Source organism: Tarenaya hassleriana, unplaced genomic scaffold, assembly GCF_000463585.1.
Source record: "Tarenaya hassleriana unplaced genomic scaffold, ASM46358v1 Cleome3, whole genome shotgun sequence".
Lineage (NCBI taxonomy): Eukaryota > Viridiplantae > Streptophyta > Magnoliopsida > Brassicales > Cleomaceae > Tarenaya > Tarenaya hassleriana.
Genome location: NW_010966177.1, coordinates 6,151,562 through 6,169,384, shown reverse-complemented (window position 1 = coordinate 6,169,384; position 17,823 = coordinate 6,151,562). Strand labels below are relative to the sequence as shown.

Sequence of the window (17,823 nt, the reverse complement as noted above, 5' to 3'; positions counted from 1 at the left end):
AATGGATTCAAAACCATAATCCATCATCAGATGCCAAGTGTTTTAGTGTTGCTTCATTGACTACATTCACATACTTGTTATCCACAGACCAAAATATTCATGCCCTTTTACATTCTAAATTCTCTCATGTTTATTATGGAAAACAAGAAAATCATAATTCCTTGATTTGGAATTTACTTGGACTGCATTCAGGTTATGCTTTTGCAAAAATGTCTTGAATTTTCAAGGATTCAACTTTAATGGTATAGCAAGGATTTTTTTTTTTAAAAAAAAATCTTCTATTTTTTGTGTGTGTAGAAAGCTATATATATATATATGTTTTGAACATTGTTAGGGTAGAGAATCTTATGCATAAAAAGTAAGGGCATTTTGGCAATATTTATAAAATAGAAGGGATCGATTTTGATTTTTTATTTATTAAAAAATATATTTATTTATTTATTTTGCATTAATTGAATCCTATAAACGAAGAAAGGATATAAAAAAAATGAGATGCGATCTTCCATTTACTCCATGGGAGACAAACACAAACACTTCCGAATCTTTGGACACTGCTTCTTCGCGTTGAAAGCCTGTTGACTTGTGAAAACGCTGACAAGAACATCAGACACAGACATACATTGAATGTTTGAGTCACAATTTCTGACCGTTTTTTTTGGGTTTATTTTAAAAGAAAAACACAATGAGGTTGGTTCAATCGATTCGTATAAAGCCGTTAAAATCAGGCTTTGAATGGAGATGACTTTTATTTTGGGTTTTTGGTTTTAGTTTTTGGATTTTGGTTTTTAGTTTTTGGTTTTTGGTTTTTAGATTTTATAATATTTGAAAACTCAAAAAAAGTAGCTTTTGGTTTTTCATTGATTTTTTCACTAAAATAGTTTTCCAAGTTTTTAGGAAAAATAATTTTGTAAAAACTTGAATATTGTTTTTTTTTTTGTTTTTAGATTCTAAAAACTCCAAAAACTCCTACAATTCAAGGCCTCTTTAGAATCACAGTCATGGGCTAATAATGGTTATTCAAAGAAAGAACGGAAAAGGGTAACGGAGAGTGGGTTTTGTGGCAAAATCCACTGACGAATCCTCCCACCAATGTGATCTGAGGCTGTTCAATATCGAAACCCCACTCACAAAATATGCAAAATCCTAGCGCATTTTCAGAAATTTCTAATGGACCATCATCACCATCATCATTCATATCACCTCCTCTCTGCATTGCTTGCCTCACGTTTCACGAAAACGACTCTTTTAAAGATTCTGCATCCAACCCAAGATCATTGATCCTGTGTTTGAGCGTGCAGATGAACAAAGGTTTGATCTTTCAGATCTTTTTCTGGTCTTTTGAAGATGACAAATCACGTGTTTTTTTTTTGTGATAAACTAAGAACAGAGTGAAAACGGTACAAGCTGTTTTGAGATCTAAGCTGCAAAATCTGGCTTACGGGGTTTTTCTTTTGTTTGCTGGTAATGGCGACAATGCCTTCCCTCCTCGAACGTAGTTTCAGACAACTGTTTCCTCTACTCGTTGACGTTTTGCATCAGCGGAATCCAGACAACTGTTTCGGCTTCCATGGCTATGTCCGAACGTCCATCCAGGAAAATCTGATTCTGCAAACAGAGACGTTGGAACTGCTTTGTAGAACGCCAAAGGAACTTGTTTCACCCTTCTCCGAATCTGCGATTTAAAATCCACAATTAGTTCAGATTCGTTCTAAGTTTCACACTTGGAATTTGCCTGCACGAAGGAAATAACAATGGAAGACGAGTTTTTCCTTTTTTTCTGATTTCTGAATGCTAACAGATGCATTACCTCGTCCCCGAATATGGTGGCATATGAGCCAGAGCTGAAATCTTCTATATTCATCTCAGTGGTTTTTGCTCTGACGGTCAGATCGGTTTCCAGTGATGAAACAAATCTACACAGAAAGAGACACGACATCAGGGAGTTATCAAATGTAAAACTTAATCCTTAGACCAATTGGGACCGTCTTACCTCGAAACCGGCGGGCAGTAATGGTGGCGCAATGTGTCAATCTCCCATAAGGAACTCTCTGTAATGAGAGGTGCAATATTTCACCAATTCGAGTGAATATTAGTTTGATATTATATCATATAACCGTGAGACGATGAAACAAGAAAACATCTCATTGAATAACATAACATCACAATGGTTTCGGACAAGCAAATGATTAGGGTGTTTACAAAGATGTGAAAAAAACAGAGTCAGATGTGAAATCAGGAGAATGAAAAACTTACTCAGTGCACCGGATTTCTTGGGATCATCCTCCATATAATTGAAATGGTCAATCCCGGGCTTTTTATTAGTATTTTCTTCACGAGTTTTCTTATCATGTTCATCGGCTTCTGAATTCCCTTCCTTGGAATTTTCAGTGATTTCCTGCACAAAAGCAACCTCATTTCAGTCATTGGTTTGTTCATCTTGTTCTTTCCCATCCATTTATTGTCAAGCCCTTATGAAAATTAGTCTGAGTAAATAGGTCCTACCCGGTGGACAAGGCAGTTAATTGAAGGATGTCTTCGTAATAGGTTGTAGATTAAAGCCGTTATGACCAATGAGCCAGAGGGCGGGACAGAAAGCGACAATCTGCTCAACTTCTTCGTGAACGAAGCTGCTAAATACGCTGGAAGCATTGGTGACTTCAGGCAGGTATCAAGAAGCTGCAAATAAATGGGAGCAAAATAAAAATCGGGGACCAAATTCCAGTATTTATTAATAAAAAGATTTCGATATACCTGAAAAAACTTTGCTCTGTGCTTTGCTACAAATACAGAAGGGACCAATAGGGTGTAAAGCTTTTCGTAGAAGTTGGGGTACTCTATCTTGTGTGAAGTCATGAGGATGAAGAGACTGCTCAGAGCCATGACACTGACAACTCCACCGATATCATATGATTTCGTTAAAAAGTCACTGCACATTATCGGGCAAGAAAACATATAGATAAGCCACTCTTTCAAGAAGTAACGAGTGAATATACAGGGATGGAGTTGCGGTATATAAAGTCCGACCATAACATTGCCGGGTTAGAGAGATGAGGGATGACTGTGTTATGAAGATTAGCAAGAACCTGTTCATCAGAAGACAGCATTTTAGGTAATGGCTACACTACCACTATGTAATGATCGAGGATTAATCTGAAACTAGAGGGTCTAACCTCCTTGTAAACGTCGAGTGGAAGAGGTAGTCTGAGAAATGAAATCCATGCTTTTGTGAACTTCAACTTCATCCTTTTGGCTATCGTGGCTGGAGAAAGCACCTGGATTATCGATGAAAGATAAATATAGGAAGAAAAAATGGAATTTTCGTGATTCCATTTTTTATATAAACTTGCATATGAAAACTCACATTGTTATCACGTTCCTCGGTCTTGTGGTTTTTATCCGAAGGTTTCTTTTGAACAGTATCCCCTGAAAAGCCCGACAATTCTTTTAGACATTCAGATGAATATAATAAGAGATGTACTTTTAAACATGAGGAAAAACAAATAGACGAAAACCAGCAGACAAAGACAATTCATCACCTGAGCTACTACTCCACATCTCGTGGTGAGAATCTTCAGCATGTTTTTCTAAAGGCGGGATTCGAGATAAGACATGATAAATCTTCCGTACTGTAACTTCCATACTACAAAGTGGATAGGAAAGATCAACTTTGCAATTTGTTCAAACAATCAGACCACACAACAAGGGAAAACAAAGGTTTTCTAAACAGCAAAGCCGACATCACAGATTTTCATAAACTAACCGTTCTTTCAAGTGACTCCCTTTATCACCACTCATAGTTTCATCGCCTAAGACGGAAAAAACACATCAGAGACATAGACTTAGGACAAGGAAGATATCGAAAGAGAAAGCATCAACAAGTGTACCAGAGACAATTGTTGCTTGTAGAGTTTTAACCCACTTCTCCATGCTGATATAAGTAAAATAACTGGCAGAGACAGAAAACCAGGGTTGAGAAAACACGATCAAAATGAAAACAAGTAACATAATGCTTCAGCAGAAGAAGAAGGTTCAAAAACATACCGAACGTCAATGTACTTGAAATACTTCGAGGTAAAAATTTCCGAATAGATATCGATAGATACCGAAGAGTGAACCTGCAGAGACAAAAACATGAGACCAAACCTGAATGTTCTGCACTAAGGAAGCAAAGAACAGAACTTTTAGCTGCCCGCTCACAAGTAAATGAAACTTACAATAGCTTGAAGTAATCTGTGGTAGATGGCAGAGTGGAACTTTCCCCTGTTCCCAAGCTTTACAAACTCCATAAGTGTATCCAAAACAATTTCCTAATAAACCAGAGAATGTAGACAGAACATTAGAGACAAAGCTGAACTGTTGTCTCACCAAAATACTTCGAGCAAGAATCATTGATAAGCGAATAGACAACATTCCCTTGAATCTATGCCCAGACTATAAAAAAAGGACTGAGCTTTTACTAAGGAAACAGAAGAATTTTTTTCATCGACACCCGAAAATTTGCATCTTCCGAATTCCCATATCAGTGGAAAGAAAATTCTAAACGAAAGCAACAAAAATCTTGGAAACCCACAAAACTCTACAGAGCGCATGAACACACACAGAGACAGAGATAGAGAAACTTACCCTTAAAACATCCTCGGATTGCTCGGAGACCAGAACATCGAAGAGGAGTTTCACGAACTCATCGAACTTGGACCTTAGCCAAGCCCTGTAAATAACTTCGGGATCGTCATCTCCCGATTTTTCCGAAGGATCGCCGTCGTTGAGACGCCGCTTTGACGACGACGAAGATGATGATGAAGATGATGGAAGCTGAGAGAGAAGAGGGGTGAAGAAGGACTGGAGCGAAAGGAGGGATTCGACGACGAACTGAGGCGGAGAATCCGGCGAGACGAAGGAGAGAAGGAGAGGGAGGTTGTTGATGTGAGCTCGGGAAGATAAGAGGTCGCGACCCAATGACTTGAGCTCCTTCAACGTGTATTTCCCCTTCTTCTTCTGCTTCTTCGAGAGAATCGACGCCATTGTTGAGCTCCTGCTGTGGCGGTAACACGAGAACGTCCTCAAGTCAGAGGAGAAACAAAAACCTAAGTGTCAAGATTTCTACGACACGACGTCGTTTACCCACAATAAATGAATAAATACATGTAGGCCCGTATCTCTCTGAAAGTTTAGATTTTACCCAAAAAGTTCTAAAAAAACAATAATTACCCCAGTGTTTGCTTGTGGTTCGGTTCGATATATTCGGTTAATGGGTTCAGCTATTTTGGATTTGAAAATTAATAATCATAGTTATTTGGTTTTAATAGATTCGATTATTTTCGGAATATTTTTGAAAAAAAATTAAATACATTATTAGTTATATACGGTAGATATAAAGCTGTATAATATATCATATATTACTCTATATTAACCGGTGATACATAATAGGGTGATATTCGGATCGGTTCGGATTATTCGGATTTCGTTAATTCGGTTCGAGTTTTTCGGATTTAGAATATTTATATCCAATCGAATTTATAAATTTAATCGATTCGATTTAATTCGGGTTACGTTGGAGTTTGATTTCGAATTAATGTAAATAAAATAATATCCAGATAAAAATTCGATAAAAAAACTGTTCTAAAAATAAAACACAATACATAATTACATATTACATAATTAAAATAGGATTAACGAAATACAACACCATACGAACAGGAACAGATCGAACACCAAAGTGCAAATCATCGAACACCATATAAAGAACACCAAATTATAATTTAACCTTAATTGATTACGTTTGATCCGGATATAAATCGATTGGATTTTCAAGTAACCTTTGCCTATAGCAAATTAGCAATCATCGAAACATTAATATAATAAAATTAAAATAAATAATATTATTTTTATTAATTTCAAACGATTTTATTTTTAGTCACACGTGCGACACGTGGCGATACAGTAGCTCCACTCGGAGTCTCGGACTATCAGTTTCCACCGCAAAATTACCATCTCCGAAAAGACACGGACTTGAACGGTTCTTTCAGTTCGTGAACAAGATCCAAAAAAACACGAAGATCATGATGTCGACGACTCTCGCTTGCAACGTTTCTGCAAAAGCTGTCTCTCGTCTTCCCAAGATCGAATCTTCGTCTTCCTCCTCGGAACCGTACAGTAACCAGGCCATGAAGAGATGCTTGCGATGCAACACGCTCTACCTCCACGCCCACAACTCTCCCACCGCCTGCTCCTTCCATGGCCATACCAACGGTATGTATACACATATATACACATATACATACAGGTGGAAGTGATTGTGAGTTGTTTGTGCGGGTAGGAGACAAGGGTCTGTTCGCGTTAGCTCCGCCGCATCAGGGAATCGACGGAGAGTGGACGGACAGTTCCGGCGTGATCGTTTACAAGTGGAACGACAAACACAACAGACCAAACACTGGTCCTTCCAACTGGAGACGGCGATGGAGTTGCTGCTCTGAGTACGATGAAAACGCCCCTCCCTGTCGGAAAGGCTTCCATGTCTGCTACGACGATGGCTTCACCCTCTTCTAGTTTCATACCCATCTCTTGTTTTCCACAGATATGATCATATACATATATGTATTCACCAATAATCATCAAATCAAGAGGTACACAGACATGGGTTTGATTATACAAACTCACAAACACAGAGGCAAGGAGAAGGAGTGTGGGTCGGATCAGGACGAGGAGCCGGAGACAGTCTTGAAGGAATCGTGGAGATGCCTTAAGGTATCTTCGTCGCGGTTCCATTCAGGGGCAGGGGCGTTGACGAAATGGGCGTAGAGCTTGTTCTTCGCGCATGTCACCGCGATCAAGCTGTGCTTTCCGATCCCTTCGATCTCGTACACGTAATACACCTGACCCTGCTCGTCCTTCTTCTCCTCCGACAACACATTGTCGGCGCCGGCGATCAGATCCTGCAGATCAACGTCCGACAATGCCAGGTTGTTCAGTATCACGTCCCGAGGGGCTAGCTGTCTGAACCCCGACAGGAACGTCAGGTACTCCCTCTCCGTCCTCTTCTTAGGGTTGTAGAATTCGCTGTCCGTACCGTTCGTCCCCTTCTCCACCTTCGACACCAGCCTCTCCTTCCAACCCTCCGGTACCTCGTACACGTACTCCGCCGACGTCTTCGGGTCTGAATTCCCGCCATAGCCGCCGTAGTTAGCCGCACTCGCCGCGGTTCCGTAGTACACCCTGAAAGCCTCCGCCGGCAGCGCGGGGGCCGTCGCCATCACGGAGACGGCGGCAAAAGCGGCCGCAGCCGTGAGTGAGGCGCTCGTACGCGGCGGCGGAGACCTCGCCGGAGGCGGGGTTGTCTTTGCGGCGGCGGAGATTACAGGCGACGCAGAGAAGATATTTGTGGCCATGGTTTTACCACTTGGATAACGCAACTCAAGCCGGAGATGGAGACATTATCAAAAGTTTTTTATGGGCTTTGGGTCCATTAACGGCCCAATATATTGTATTGAAGGCCATTTTAAAAGCCCAACAAGATACAAATATCAAAGGGTAAGGATGATTAATAACTCAATAAATGAGCGAATTGATTCCAACTCAATTATATATCGAATGGTTATTATTTTTCTAAAATCGAAAATCGAATCAGATAAAAAAATAGAAAACAACAAAAAATTATATATGAATATTTTTAACAATAAAAATGGAAATGAAAGGAACCCAAATCAAATAATACGACCGAATTAAGACAAGACATAATACGGCGCGTGTGACTTTTGCGAGCATAAGCTCGTGGTCTTTGTGCCGCGTATGTAAACAATTACGTGTATTGAATATTTTAAAAAATATATAAAAAGCAAAAATTTTGAATCCGAAAATAAGTAATATGAACCCAAATCAAATGCCTAACTAGCAGGCAGACACGGTCAATTAAAATAATTTCAATTAAATAAAACAAAACTAATAACTTTCAGCCTGTTTTCGTCAGAATTTTTTTTTCCCTTTTTGGTTTAAATTATTTTTAAATAATACTTCGCTCTAAATAACAAAAGTCCTTGTGCATATCAATTGGATGCGTTTTAAAGCCATAAATTTTTTAAAATTAATAGTTTTACAATTACAATGTTCTGTTATTTTAAAGAAGCCTAAAAATACTATATATATACTCACATACATTTTAGGTTTTCTGATGGTCTAACTTTTTTTTATTTATAATGTGAATTAAGTTCGAGATAAGTTTATATTACTTTTTTTTTTGTATAATAAAAATTGTTTTTATAATATAAGATAATGTTATAAGTTTTTGGTGGGAATAAATGAGTGCGATGGCACCTGGCTGGGCCCCACGGTCTCACAGATTCTTTTTAAAATTAAAAACAAAATCGTAATTAACAAGGCGCTTAGGTTCATGGATTTAGTCAAAGATTGACGAAACTTTTAAGCCAAGCATTGGAATTTGGAAGGGCATATCAATCAACTTGCAATTACTATTTTATTCAAGTTAAACCAAATAATTATGCCCCTAAAGATTGTTGTTAAATTATATACATATATATATATATTAAGCAAAACAAAAAAAATATTAAAAATGTATATAATATCAGAAATCATTTTCCGTCACAACCGTTATTCTCGAGATAACTACCATACTCTTTATAGTCAATATTAGGGTGGTGCGAAAATAGTTCGATTCAGTTTTTTTGCTTTTGGTGGTACAAAAATATATACGATCGGTTGTTATATCATATTCGTTTTGATCCGATTTAAGATTTTATTAATAAAATTTTAGATTCTCATAAAAAAAAAATTGGTTTTTCAGGTTTTTTAAAAAATTCAATTGGGTTTAAAAAAATCGATTTTGTAAAAATAAATAGTACTTCATATGTTTCAAAATATTTGTAATTTCAGATTATTTTCCATGTTTCAAAATATTTATCATTCTACATTTTCAAGACATTTTTTACAATAGTTTTTAATTTTATCTCTGTCAAATATTAATAAATTATTAACGATAACATTGTTCTTTCTTAAAAAATATAAAATAATGTAAAACAACAATTATTTTGAAATGGAGGGAGTATTAATTTTTTTTGAACGATTCAATTAAAAATTGATACCATATTTTTTCGATCCTGGTTCGATTTCGAAAACCTTACCAAAACGTCCAACACCCGGTCAATATTTCCTTAGATTTAATTATTTGTGGCTTTTATATGATTCTCCTTTAATTATTTATCTTTATTTGAGAAGTTTACACACACAAAAAAAAGGCTTGTCAGCAAGAAAAAAAAAAAAGCGTTGGAGAATTTATTTGTCCGAAAAATATATATCCATGAATGGACTTTGACCTCTGTCTTCCCCTTCCTTCGCGCAGACAGACAGACGCGTTCCAGTTTTTTAAACTATTTGTTTTTTTTCCTCTCCCACTTGAGAGAGTGTGTATAATGATTCTTTCAGCATTTCGAATAAACAAATGGAGAAAAAAAAAACCCGCATGCTTATCGTTCCAATGAATATAATAGCCTCGGAGGGAGGAGGAGGAAAGAAATTTCGTCAACCCTTTCTTGACGCTGTTCGTCTCGTTTTTGTCTTCAACCTCCTTCTCTGTTTCAGACACTTCCCCCTTTCGGGTTTCTGTAACAGAGGATCGGTCTGGTACGGACATAATTGTGATCCCGAAAGGTTCGAGCTTTGGCGCCTGTGTATGTGGGATGGGTCTGTGCTGGGGCTCCCCGTCTGATTCTCCCGCAACACCTGGCTCGACTGGTAACATTACTTCGAAGCTCTTCCTTCAATTTCTCTCTCTGAAATTCTACTCGTTTCTTGTTTCAGTTCATCCTAGGGTTTTGATGAATGCATCCGTTCTTGCTTCTCTGGTTGTTTTGTACGATATTTCCGATCTGGGTTTTGCTTGGATTCGCGTTTAGTGCTTAAAAATCGCACCTTTGCTCTTGAATACGATGAATTCGTGTTCTTCTGTTCGAGCTTTGAAGTGGAATGGTTTGAATCGGACAGTGATATCGAAGTCAATCAGCAACACGACAGCTTCTACGGCTACTTCCGGAGGGAGTAACATCTCCAGCAATGGCGGATTCTCCGCAAGCAGCGGAGGAGACGAACCTTATCCAGACGGTCAGATACTATCCGCACCGAATCTGAGGGTATTCACTCTGACAGAACTCAAAGCCGCCACCAAGAACTTCAAGTCCGAGAATGTTCTTGGAGAGGGAGGGTTCGGAAAGGTATTCAAAGGGTGGCTCGAAGATAAGGCCTCGTCGACCGGTAGGCACGGTACCGCAACCGTGGTTGCGGTGAAGAGACTGAATTCCGAGAGCTTCCAAGGGTTCGAGGAATGGCAAGTGAGTGAAAAAGATCCGTGTTTCGACAGATAAAACCTGAACAGATAGCGTTTTGCGTTTGTGTTTTACGGGTTTGCATTGTTCGTTTTTCGCAGTCGGAGGTACATTTCCTCGGGAGGCTTTCTCATCCGAATCTCGTGAGACTGTCGGGGTACTGCTTGGAGGGTCGAGACCTGCTCTTAGTTTACGAGTTTATGCAGAAAGGGAGCTTAGAGAATCACCTCTTTCGAAGTAAGATTCGACGTCTTATGAACAAGGAACTTGCACGTTTTCAGTCAGGTAATCTTCTTTCCCGGGATTTCTCACATTGTTTTGCTTATGTATGTCGAAAGGGGGCTCGGCTATTCAGCCTCTCCCATGGGAAACACGACTTAGGATCGCCATTGGAGCCGCTAAAGGGTTGGCGTTCTTGCACGCTTCGGAGAAGAAAGTGATATATCGAGACTTCAAGGCCTCGAATATCCTCCTCGACGGGGTGAGCAAATTATTGCATAGTCTCTCGGGTATTGCCGAGAACAGAATTCAGAACGTTTTCCTATGGTTTTTGCTTCTCGTCTTGCAGTCATATACCGCGAAAATATCGGACTTTGGGTTGGCGAAATTGGGTCCTTCCGAAAGCCAATCTCACGTGACGACACGGGTTATGGGGACATACGGTTACGCAGCTCCAGAGTACGTCGCTACTGGTATTGATTCGTTCTCGGTCCGATTTGAATCTATCAAGGAATATCAGATGAGTCATTTTATACTAAATGTCGATATAACCTAACCCAAACCAAACCGAGATGTACCGAACTAAACCGGTTATATTCTCTAATACATATCTTCCATCTCGCAAAAACTGATACCGAATATAAACCATCATATTTGAGTACAAACCGAGTCAGACGTAAATCGGAAACCAAACTAAACCGAAACCGGACTAAACCGAAACCGGACCGAATTCAATCATCATATCGGATCGAATAACCATCGAAGAAAGATCGATCACATGAGATCAGAAAATCTGATGAATCAATTTCTGTTTTAAGTTTGTTTATAGTTTTCAAGACACTTGACTTGTTACTGGTTCCGACAGGACACTTGTACGTTAAGAGTGACGTGTTTGGTTTCGGGGTTGTCCTGGCCGAGATCCTGACCGGTTTACGAGCAGTAGACACGAGCCGGCCGAGCGGGCAACACAACCTGTCGGAATGGATCAAGCCGTATCTAGCCGACCGGAGGAAGCTGAGAAGCGTGATGGATCCTCGGCTAGAGGGAAAGTACTCGATAAAGGCCGCGTTCCGAGTGGCTGAACTCGCTCTGAAATGCATCGGACCCGAACCCAAGAAACGTCCGCCGATGAAAGAAGTGGTCGAAGCCCTCGAACGCGTCGAAGCTGCGAACGATAAGCCGTTGGAGCGACGACGGGCTCGTTCTTCCCCGACCGTTTCGAACCAGCAGAGCCATTATCATCGTTCACACCATCAGTCTCCGTGTCGTCCCAGGCAAGACAAGGTTCGAGCCTACTAGTGTTTTTTTTTTTTGTCGTGAAGGGTGAATTTGAGCCTACGAGTGTTATTATAATACGAACATGATTTATTTTTTTTGGTATTTGTTGAAGATTTTGAACCGTTATTTGTGACTATGATTTGTTATTGTATACTGCGTGTGTGTATATATATACACACGTACACATACATACATACATACATACATATATATACACACACAAATGTACATACATATAGACGAAAGTGAAGATGGGCTGTAGGCCCAACGGACCTGATATTACATCCATAGAAACGACGTATTTTTTAATTCCACGTGGCAGTGTTTATCGGGGACCCGACCCGAACTCTCCTCGCATCTCATTGGCTGTAACACGAAAAAAATTTCTTCCCTTTTAATTCTGAATTCTAAATTTTATTTTCCCATTAATACGAACCCGAAACCTTTACCAAAGTAATCTTGCAAAGAGACAAGAGCTCTCTCGTTAAACAATTTCTAGGGTTAGGGTTTCCGATCGATTAACAAGCCACCGTGATTTGTTGATTTCTGATTCTAACAAGCTGTAACGATTAAGAAGTTCGAAAATCCCCTGAGAGAGAGAGATTTGGAAATGGGTGCTGAGGGAGGTTCCAGCGAGCCGCCGCCCGCCGTTGATGGCGGTGCTGTCGCTGATGGAGGAGGAGAGACTGTTGCGGTGAACATCAGGTGCTCGAATGGTTCCAAGTTTACAGTGAGGACGTGCCTCGATTCGACGGTGGGGTCGTTCAAGGCCCTTGTGGCTCAGAACTCCGACGTCCCAGCCAATCAGCAGCGATTGATCTACAAGGGTCGGATTCTTAAAGATGATCAGACGCTCCTCAGCTGTGGTAACTTTTCTGTTGTCTCTATTCGATGGTTTTGTTTTGGGATTTCTGTTGTTTCACGCGGTTGCGTTACATTGTCTCGAGGATCGAATTAGGTTTGAGTTGGGTTTTCTGAGAACTAGTGATAATGCCTGTGTTGTTGTTTGGTTGAGGAATTGGCGGTTTCTGGTTTTGTTGTTTTCTGAATCGTTATAGAAGTATGTAGATGCATGGAGAAGCTGAAAGAAGTAGCGAAATGTGTGATTTCCTCCGTTCTATTATCAATTCTCATGTTATGTAACATAAGACAGAAGTGATCTTGATGAATATCTTTCTTGCATTTTAGGGATATCGTTCTAATGGTTACTTTCAATTCTTCTGTTACTGAGATAGTTAAAAGAAGAAGCTTCTGAGTATTCTTTAAGCTATCCGACATGGGAATTTCTGTATTTTAATCTTACTCCACTGAAGGGCCATGAGTCTTGATGGGTTTTAGCGCAGAGCCTTTGACAATGGAATGTTTTTTCTAATTGTTTTTGTAATTTTCGTTTTCGGGTTATAATACTGTTTCTCAGGTGGTATAATACTATAAACTACCTCATGAACCTTACTGTTCCCTTCAATGTGAATTATTTTACTCAAGGTTTGCAGGGTGATCACACCGTTCACATGGTAAGAGGCTCTGCCCCTTCTTCGGCATCTCCTGCTGTTCCTGCTGCAAATTCTGGAAGCCCAACGACTACTCCTGCTGTTACCCGAGGGGTCGGTTCAAATAATAGTCCGAATCTTGGAGGAGCAGGTCTTGGGGCATCTCTGTTCCCTGGCCTTGGATCTAATCCATTAGGCGGTGGAAATGCTACATCTGGTTTATTTGGAGCTGGTCTTCCGGATTTTGAGCAAGCACAGCAACAGCTAGCTCAAAACCCGAGTATGATTAGAGATATGATGAATACACCTGCAATTCAGAACCTTTTGAACAACCCGGAACTTATGAGGACCTTGATTATGAGCAATCCACAAATGCGTGAGCTTGTAGATCGCAATCCTGAGCTTGGCCATGTGCTTAATGACCCAAGCATCCTTCGTCAGACCTTGGAAGCTGCAAGAAATCCTGAGCTTATGCGTGAGATGATGAGGAACACTGATAGGGCGATGAGTAATATTGAATCTACTCCTGAGGGATTTAACATGCTTAGACGTATGTACGAAAATGTCCAGGAACCATTCTTGAACGCTACAACAATGTCAGGAAACACTGATAGCAATTCGCATTCGAACCCGTTTGCTGCCCTTCTGGGAAACCAGGGTGCTGTACAAGGTAGAGATGCTTCTAACAATCCTTCCACAACCAGTGCTGAAACGGGTACAGGGAATAGTGTCCCAAATGCAAATCCGCTTCCTAATCCTTGGAGTGGTACTGGTGGTAAGTTACACATTTCATTCATTGAACAAACTTTGTTTTGCTTATTTTTGTATCTGTAGAAGAGAGTCAGTCATAGGCTTAGCAGGTACACTGCTTTGGACATGAAAGTTTGATTGCTAATGAAAATGGTATTGGTTAAAGTTTTGCTTAAGTCAAGACAGTTTAATTAATAGAAAGGTGATTGATGTGTAGTTCTCAGAATTTGGTATCATGAATAGTTAGGTTGAGTATATAATTTTTTGTGGCAGTTGTTCGAAGAGCAATTAATATATGTTATGTGATAAAAATGGTATTGTACTGCTACATGGCAGGCCAGACAACTGCTCCTGGAACGACAAATTCTACTGGGAACACGGGAGCTCCTGGCCTTGGTGGTCTTGGTGGACTAGGTCTGCTAGGGATGGATCCAGCTCTTGGTACCACTCCAGATGCTTCTCAACTGAACCAGTTATTGCAAAATCCAGCCGTATCACAGATGATGGAAGGCTTGCTTTCCAATCCGCAATACATGAATCAGGTTGGTGTCTTGAATCCTTTTAATTCAGGCCTTGTTGCTGCTAAGAACATATTGAGAATTGGTCTATGGATGGATTCCAGATCATCAATCTCAACCCGCAACTCCGAAGCATGCTTGATATGAATCCTCAGATGAGGGAAATGCTGCAAAATCCGGAGTTTCTTCGTCAGCTTACCTCCCCTGAGACAATGCAGGTCAGTTCTGCTTCCTTGTCCTGTTCGTTCCAAGCGTGGTTTGTTTATTTGCTGAACTGTGTGATTTAATGGAAAGTTTGTCACCCTGATATTGCTGGAATTTTTTGGTTTGTAGCAAATGATGGCTCTTCAGCAGTCACTTTTCTCCCAGCTTAACAGGAATACGACCAGCCAGTAAGTCAGAATTCCCTTGTTCCTTAGTTTTTTTTAAGCCTAGGTTGAATAGTACACTGCCACACTCTATTATGAAGCTCGGGACTTATATTCTATTCTGCTATATATGCAATTCTTCCTTGTAACTAGCCCTGAATATTTAAAACTCTTTAAATGGTGAATGATCATATCCTTGGGTCAAGAAAGGATTGAAATCAAAACCACTGTAACATCTCTAGGAAAATTTACCTAAATGTTCGTTCATTTTAAGTTGATCAGTGTCTTAAATGTCTTCATTTTTAAGTTGATAAGTCCCTTAATCCATGATGTTTAATCCCGCCCTTTTCTGTCGTCTCTGCAGGGATTCCGGTGCTGCTACCACAGGTGCACACTTTGTAATCATATATAAATTGAAATGAATGAAGCTCTTCCTTTTCACTTCTTAAGAGCGAGTTAATTACCACTTTAAATTCATTTTTTTTTAAGGCGCAGGCAATAACAATAACAATAACGCGGGGCTAGATTTGTTGATGAATATGTTTGGCAACCTTGGCACTGGTGGCCTGAGTGGTCCGAATCAGCCAAATGGTCAGCCAGAACTTTTGTCACACTTGATTATTCATCTTAACCCTTCCTTATTTTTTAAAACATTTATTTCTTTTTTGGGTGAATGATGAATAACACAGTTCCTCCGGAGGAGCTCTACGCCACGCAACTGCAGCAGCTGCAGGAGATGGGATTCTTTGACAGAGAGGAGAACATCAGGGCCTTGCGTGCGGCCCACGGCAATGTCCACGCCGCCGTAGAGCGGCTCTTGGGCAATAACCTCGGCGGCCTTTAGAAAGAAGAGGTCCCAGTACTGGGGAGAGAAACAAAAACTCACGTTGGCTGGCAGGTCCGTGAACTTTGTTCTTAGTTCCACCATGCAAAATCTTAATTATCATATCATTATCAAAATATATCATCAAAGGGTGAAACTTTGTGACGTTATTTATGGCTCTTGAATCATACAGGGTTTGTTTTCAGTGGCACTGTTCTTCGTTTTCTTCCCTTTTTTTTTGTTCTTTTCTCTTCTCTTTATTTCTTTTTTTTTTAAAATAAAATTGTACACTTTGACATAATCGGCTTTCAATTTATAACATTTATAACTGCAAGGTTCTGTGTATCTGGGCAATTTTTTGTGAAATTTGATGACCCATAATGTTTGTTTTCTTTCTTTAAAAAAAAATGGAAATAGTAATTTAGCCGAGAAAATGAAACTGAGAAATTAGAAATATAACTAATTAAAAAAAAAAGGCAACCGCAACAAAGATACTTATCACGGAACACACAACCGTTCTGTCCCTCAACTGGAGATAACTGTCTTGCCCCTCCGTAACTTCCTTCTCAAGTAACCGTCTTCCCCCTCTTCTTAATCATCTCTTCCTCCATCTCTGCACCTCTTTTTCCTCTCCTCTTTCCCATTTCCTGTCTCCAGTTCTTGCTTGATTCCGATTATGACCAACAACTCCGATTCCGATCCCAATTTTCACCAAACCCCTTTCACTCCTCCCGATCCTAACGCCATCCTTCCCCCCCTTCCCCCTCCCTCGGGTCTGTCCTCGAGCAATCCGAAGAAGAAACGTTCGAAACTATCCAAAAACGAGGACGGAGCGTCGTCCACGAGTTCACCTAAGCCTCCCTCCAGGCCGAAGTACTCCAAGAAACCTGACCCGACTGCCCCCAAGATCACTCGCCCCTGCACGGAATGCGGCAAGAAGTTCTGGTCGTGGAAGGCCTTGTTCGGGCACATGAGGTGTCACCCTGAACGCCAATGGCGTGGCATCAACCCTCCGCCGAATTATCGCCGGACCGTTTCCCCGACAAAGCCTCACCATCATCATCAGCTCGGCGATTCATGGGTCTCGGTTATGTCTGAAGATGATCATGACGTCGCTTCTTGCCTGTTGATGCTGGCTAACTCTGCCGGTCCTAGTGGCTCGAGTGGTGCTGATTCGGTTGGCTTTGGGTTCGGTTTACGTGCGCAAGAGATCAACGATTCTTCACCTAACTGGAACTTGACCACCAGCAGCAGCCATGGTTCAGGATTCCGGTTCGAGTGTGGGGGGTGCAAGAAGGTGTTCGGCTCGCACCAGGCGTTAGGCGGTCACAGGGCTAGCCACAAGAACGTAAAGGGTTGCTTCGCCATTCACGAGACGACGATTCAGACAAATCTCGGTAACGTTTCAGGCCATCAGGAACATCACGACAAGACGGTAACGTTTTCGGGACATCACAGGTGCGGCATTTGTTGCAGAGTGTTCTCGAGTGGTCAGGCACTTGGTGGGCACATGAGATGTCACTGGGAGACATCAGAGGCCGACGACGAGCCACACGTACGGAACCGACAAGTCGATAATGTCGGTCCAAGCAGTTCTAATCTCATTTCTGCGTTTGATATGAATGTTCCTCCCGTTACAGAGGAGGAGGGTTCTTCTTCGTCTTCTTCGGACATGTCAGGTGTCTCTTTAGATCTCAGGTTAGGGCTTTAACTTCTAATATATATATATATACATACATATATAAGTGGAAGTGTTGTAATTAGTGTGAAGTGATTTGCACAAACATGTAGGGGTTTGTATAATTTAGTTAGAAGATGATACTGTAAAGGGTTTCGTATTCTTCAGCTCCATAGCTAGCTAGGAGGAGAGACAGTTTCATTTTCTAGGGTTTGTCAGACAAAAATAACCATGATCAATGCATTTCTATAGATTGTAATATATAAACCTAATTTTAAATTGTACCCCCAATATCTGAAAACAGAGGCTACTGATATATATATAGATATATAGATATGTATATGTATATATATCGTCAAATTCTGTATCTT

At 40.5% G+C, this 17,823-nt stretch overlaps 6 protein-coding genes across 9 annotated transcripts; 4 read left to right on the top strand and 2 right to left on the bottom strand.

Annotated features, from left to right (window-relative positions):
* Positions 1–1,224: 1,224 nt before the first annotated feature.
* Positions 1,225–5,071, bottom strand: LOC104819692 (nucleolar complex protein 4 homolog). Its single transcript, XM_010549861.2, has 15 exons — positions 4,624–5,071; positions 4,215–4,307; positions 4,042–4,115; positions 3,885–3,946; positions 3,761–3,806; positions 3,537–3,640; positions 3,362–3,423; positions 3,171–3,272; positions 3,025–3,083; positions 2,752–2,926; positions 2,503–2,676; positions 2,254–2,395; positions 1,991–2,048; positions 1,808–1,913; positions 1,225–1,672 (listed from the first exon to the last, which is right to left on the bottom strand). The coding sequence occupies exons 1-15, from the start codon at positions 5,020–5,022 to the stop codon at positions 1,499–1,501; spliced, it is 1,830 nt and encodes a 609-aa protein (XP_010548163.1). The 5' UTR covers positions 5,023–5,071; the 3' UTR covers positions 1,225–1,498.
* An 818-nt stretch (positions 5,072–5,889) lies between these two features.
* On the top strand, positions 5,890–6,616 carry LOC104819690. The gene is made up of 2 exons (XM_010549859.1): positions 5,890–6,249; positions 6,317–6,616. Exons 1-2 carry the CDS (start codon positions 6,060–6,062, stop codon positions 6,544–6,546), a joined length of 420 nt encoding a protein of 139 aa, XP_010548161.1. The 5' UTR covers positions 5,890–6,059; the 3' UTR covers positions 6,547–6,616.
* Positions 6,578–7,409, bottom strand: LOC104819691 (thylakoid lumenal 19 kDa protein, chloroplastic). Its single transcript, XM_010549860.2, has one exon. It carries the CDS (start codon positions 7,383–7,385, stop codon positions 6,693–6,695), a length of 693 nt encoding a protein of 230 aa, XP_010548162.1. The 5' UTR covers positions 7,386–7,409; the 3' UTR covers positions 6,578–6,692.
* Positions 7,410–9,349: 1,940 nt separating this feature from the next.
* LOC104819689 (protein kinase APK1B, chloroplastic-like) lies at positions 9,350–11,961 on the top strand. 2 transcript variants are annotated; one of them, XM_010549857.1, is made up of 6 exons: positions 9,350–9,741; positions 9,991–10,334; positions 10,430–10,565; positions 10,667–10,809; positions 10,897–11,020; positions 11,413–11,961. In XM_010549857.1, the coding sequence occupies exons 1-6, from the start codon at positions 9,687–9,689 to the stop codon at positions 11,844–11,846; spliced, it is 1,236 nt and encodes a 411-aa protein (XP_010548159.1). In that variant the 5' UTR covers positions 9,350–9,686; the 3' UTR covers positions 11,847–11,961. The 2 variants fall into 2 exon arrangements, with proteins under 2 accessions (XP_010548159.1, XP_010548160.1); XM_010549858.2 differs by having other exon boundaries at positions 10,897–11,006; positions 11,413–11,514.
* A 288-nt stretch (positions 11,962–12,249) lies between these two features.
* Positions 12,250–16,108, top strand: LOC104819688 (ubiquitin domain-containing protein DSK2b-like). 3 transcript variants are annotated; one of them, XR_772844.1, is made up of 9 exons: positions 12,250–12,691; positions 13,311–14,090; positions 14,402–14,607; positions 14,688–14,801; positions 14,917–14,975; positions 15,316–15,338; positions 15,441–15,542; positions 15,641–15,849; positions 15,968–16,108. XR_772844.1 is itself a non-coding variant. In XM_010549856.1 (8 exons), the coding sequence occupies exons 1-8, from the start codon at positions 12,436–12,438 to the stop codon at positions 15,793–15,795; spliced, it is 1,689 nt and encodes a 562-aa protein (XP_010548158.1). In that variant the 5' UTR covers positions 12,250–12,435; the 3' UTR covers positions 15,796–16,108. The 3 variants fall into 3 exon arrangements, 2 of the variants coding, with proteins under 2 accessions (XP_010548158.1, XP_010548157.1); XM_010549856.1 differs by having other exon boundaries at positions 15,447–15,542; positions 15,641–16,108; XM_010549855.1 differs by having other exon boundaries at positions 15,641–16,108.
* A 316-nt stretch (positions 16,109–16,424) lies between these two features.
* Positions 16,425–17,738, top strand: LOC104819687 (zinc finger protein ZAT3-like). Its single transcript, XM_010549853.2, has one exon. The coding sequence runs from the start codon at positions 16,451–16,453 to the stop codon at positions 17,483–17,485; it is 1,035 nt and encodes a 344-aa protein (XP_010548155.1). The 5' UTR covers positions 16,425–16,450; the 3' UTR covers positions 17,486–17,738.
* Positions 17,739–17,823: the final 85 nt, after the last annotated feature.

Bases quoted from the DNA above. Each gene is read 5' to 3' on its own strand.
- LOC104819692 (XM_010549861.2), bottom strand. From the start codon at position 5,022: ATGGCGTCGATTCTCTCGAAGAAGCAGAAGAAGAAGGGGAAATACACG. The intron at 4,308-4,623 runs GTAAGTTTCTCT...CTGGTTTATTAG, and splicing joins AATCCGAGGATGTTTTAAGG to GAAATTGTTTTGGATACACT. The intron at 3,807-3,884 runs GTACACTTGTTG...TTTCCGTCTTAG, and splicing joins ACAAGCAACAATTGTCTCTG to GCGATGAAACTATGAGTGGT.
- LOC104819690 (XM_010549859.1), top strand. From the start codon at position 6,060: ATGATGTCGACGACTCTCGCTTGCAACGTTTCTGCAAAAGCTGTCTCT. The intron at 6,250-6,316 runs GTATGTATACAC...TTGTGCGGGTAG, and splicing joins CTTCCATGGCCATACCAACG to GAGACAAGGGTCTGTTCGCG.
- LOC104819691 (XM_010549860.2), bottom strand. From the start codon at position 7,385: ATGGCCACAAATATCTTCTCTGCGTCGCCTGTAATCTCCGCCGCCGCA.
- LOC104819689 (XM_010549857.1), top strand. From the start codon at position 9,687: ATGGGTCTGTGCTGGGGCTCCCCGTCTGATTCTCCCGCAACACCTGGC. The intron at 10,335-10,429 runs GTGAGTGAAAAA...CGTTTTTCGCAG, and splicing joins AAGGGTTCGAGGAATGGCAA to TCGGAGGTACATTTCCTCGG. The intron at 10,566-10,666 runs GTAAGATTCGAC...GTATGTCGAAAG, and splicing joins AGAGAATCACCTCTTTCGAA to GGGGCTCGGCTATTCAGCCT.
- LOC104819688 (XM_010549855.1), top strand. From the start codon at position 12,436: ATGGGTGCTGAGGGAGGTTCCAGCGAGCCGCCGCCCGCCGTTGATGGC. The intron at 14,091-14,401 runs GTAAGTTACACA...GCTACATGGCAG, and splicing joins TCCTTGGAGTGGTACTGGTG to GCCAGACAACTGCTCCTGGA. The intron at 14,802-14,916 runs GTCAGTTCTGCT...TTTGGTTTGTAG, and splicing joins CCTCCCCTGAGACAATGCAG to CAAATGATGGCTCTTCAGCA.
- LOC104819687 (XM_010549853.2), top strand. From the start codon at position 16,451: ATGACCAACAACTCCGATTCCGATCCCAATTTTCACCAAACCCCTTTC.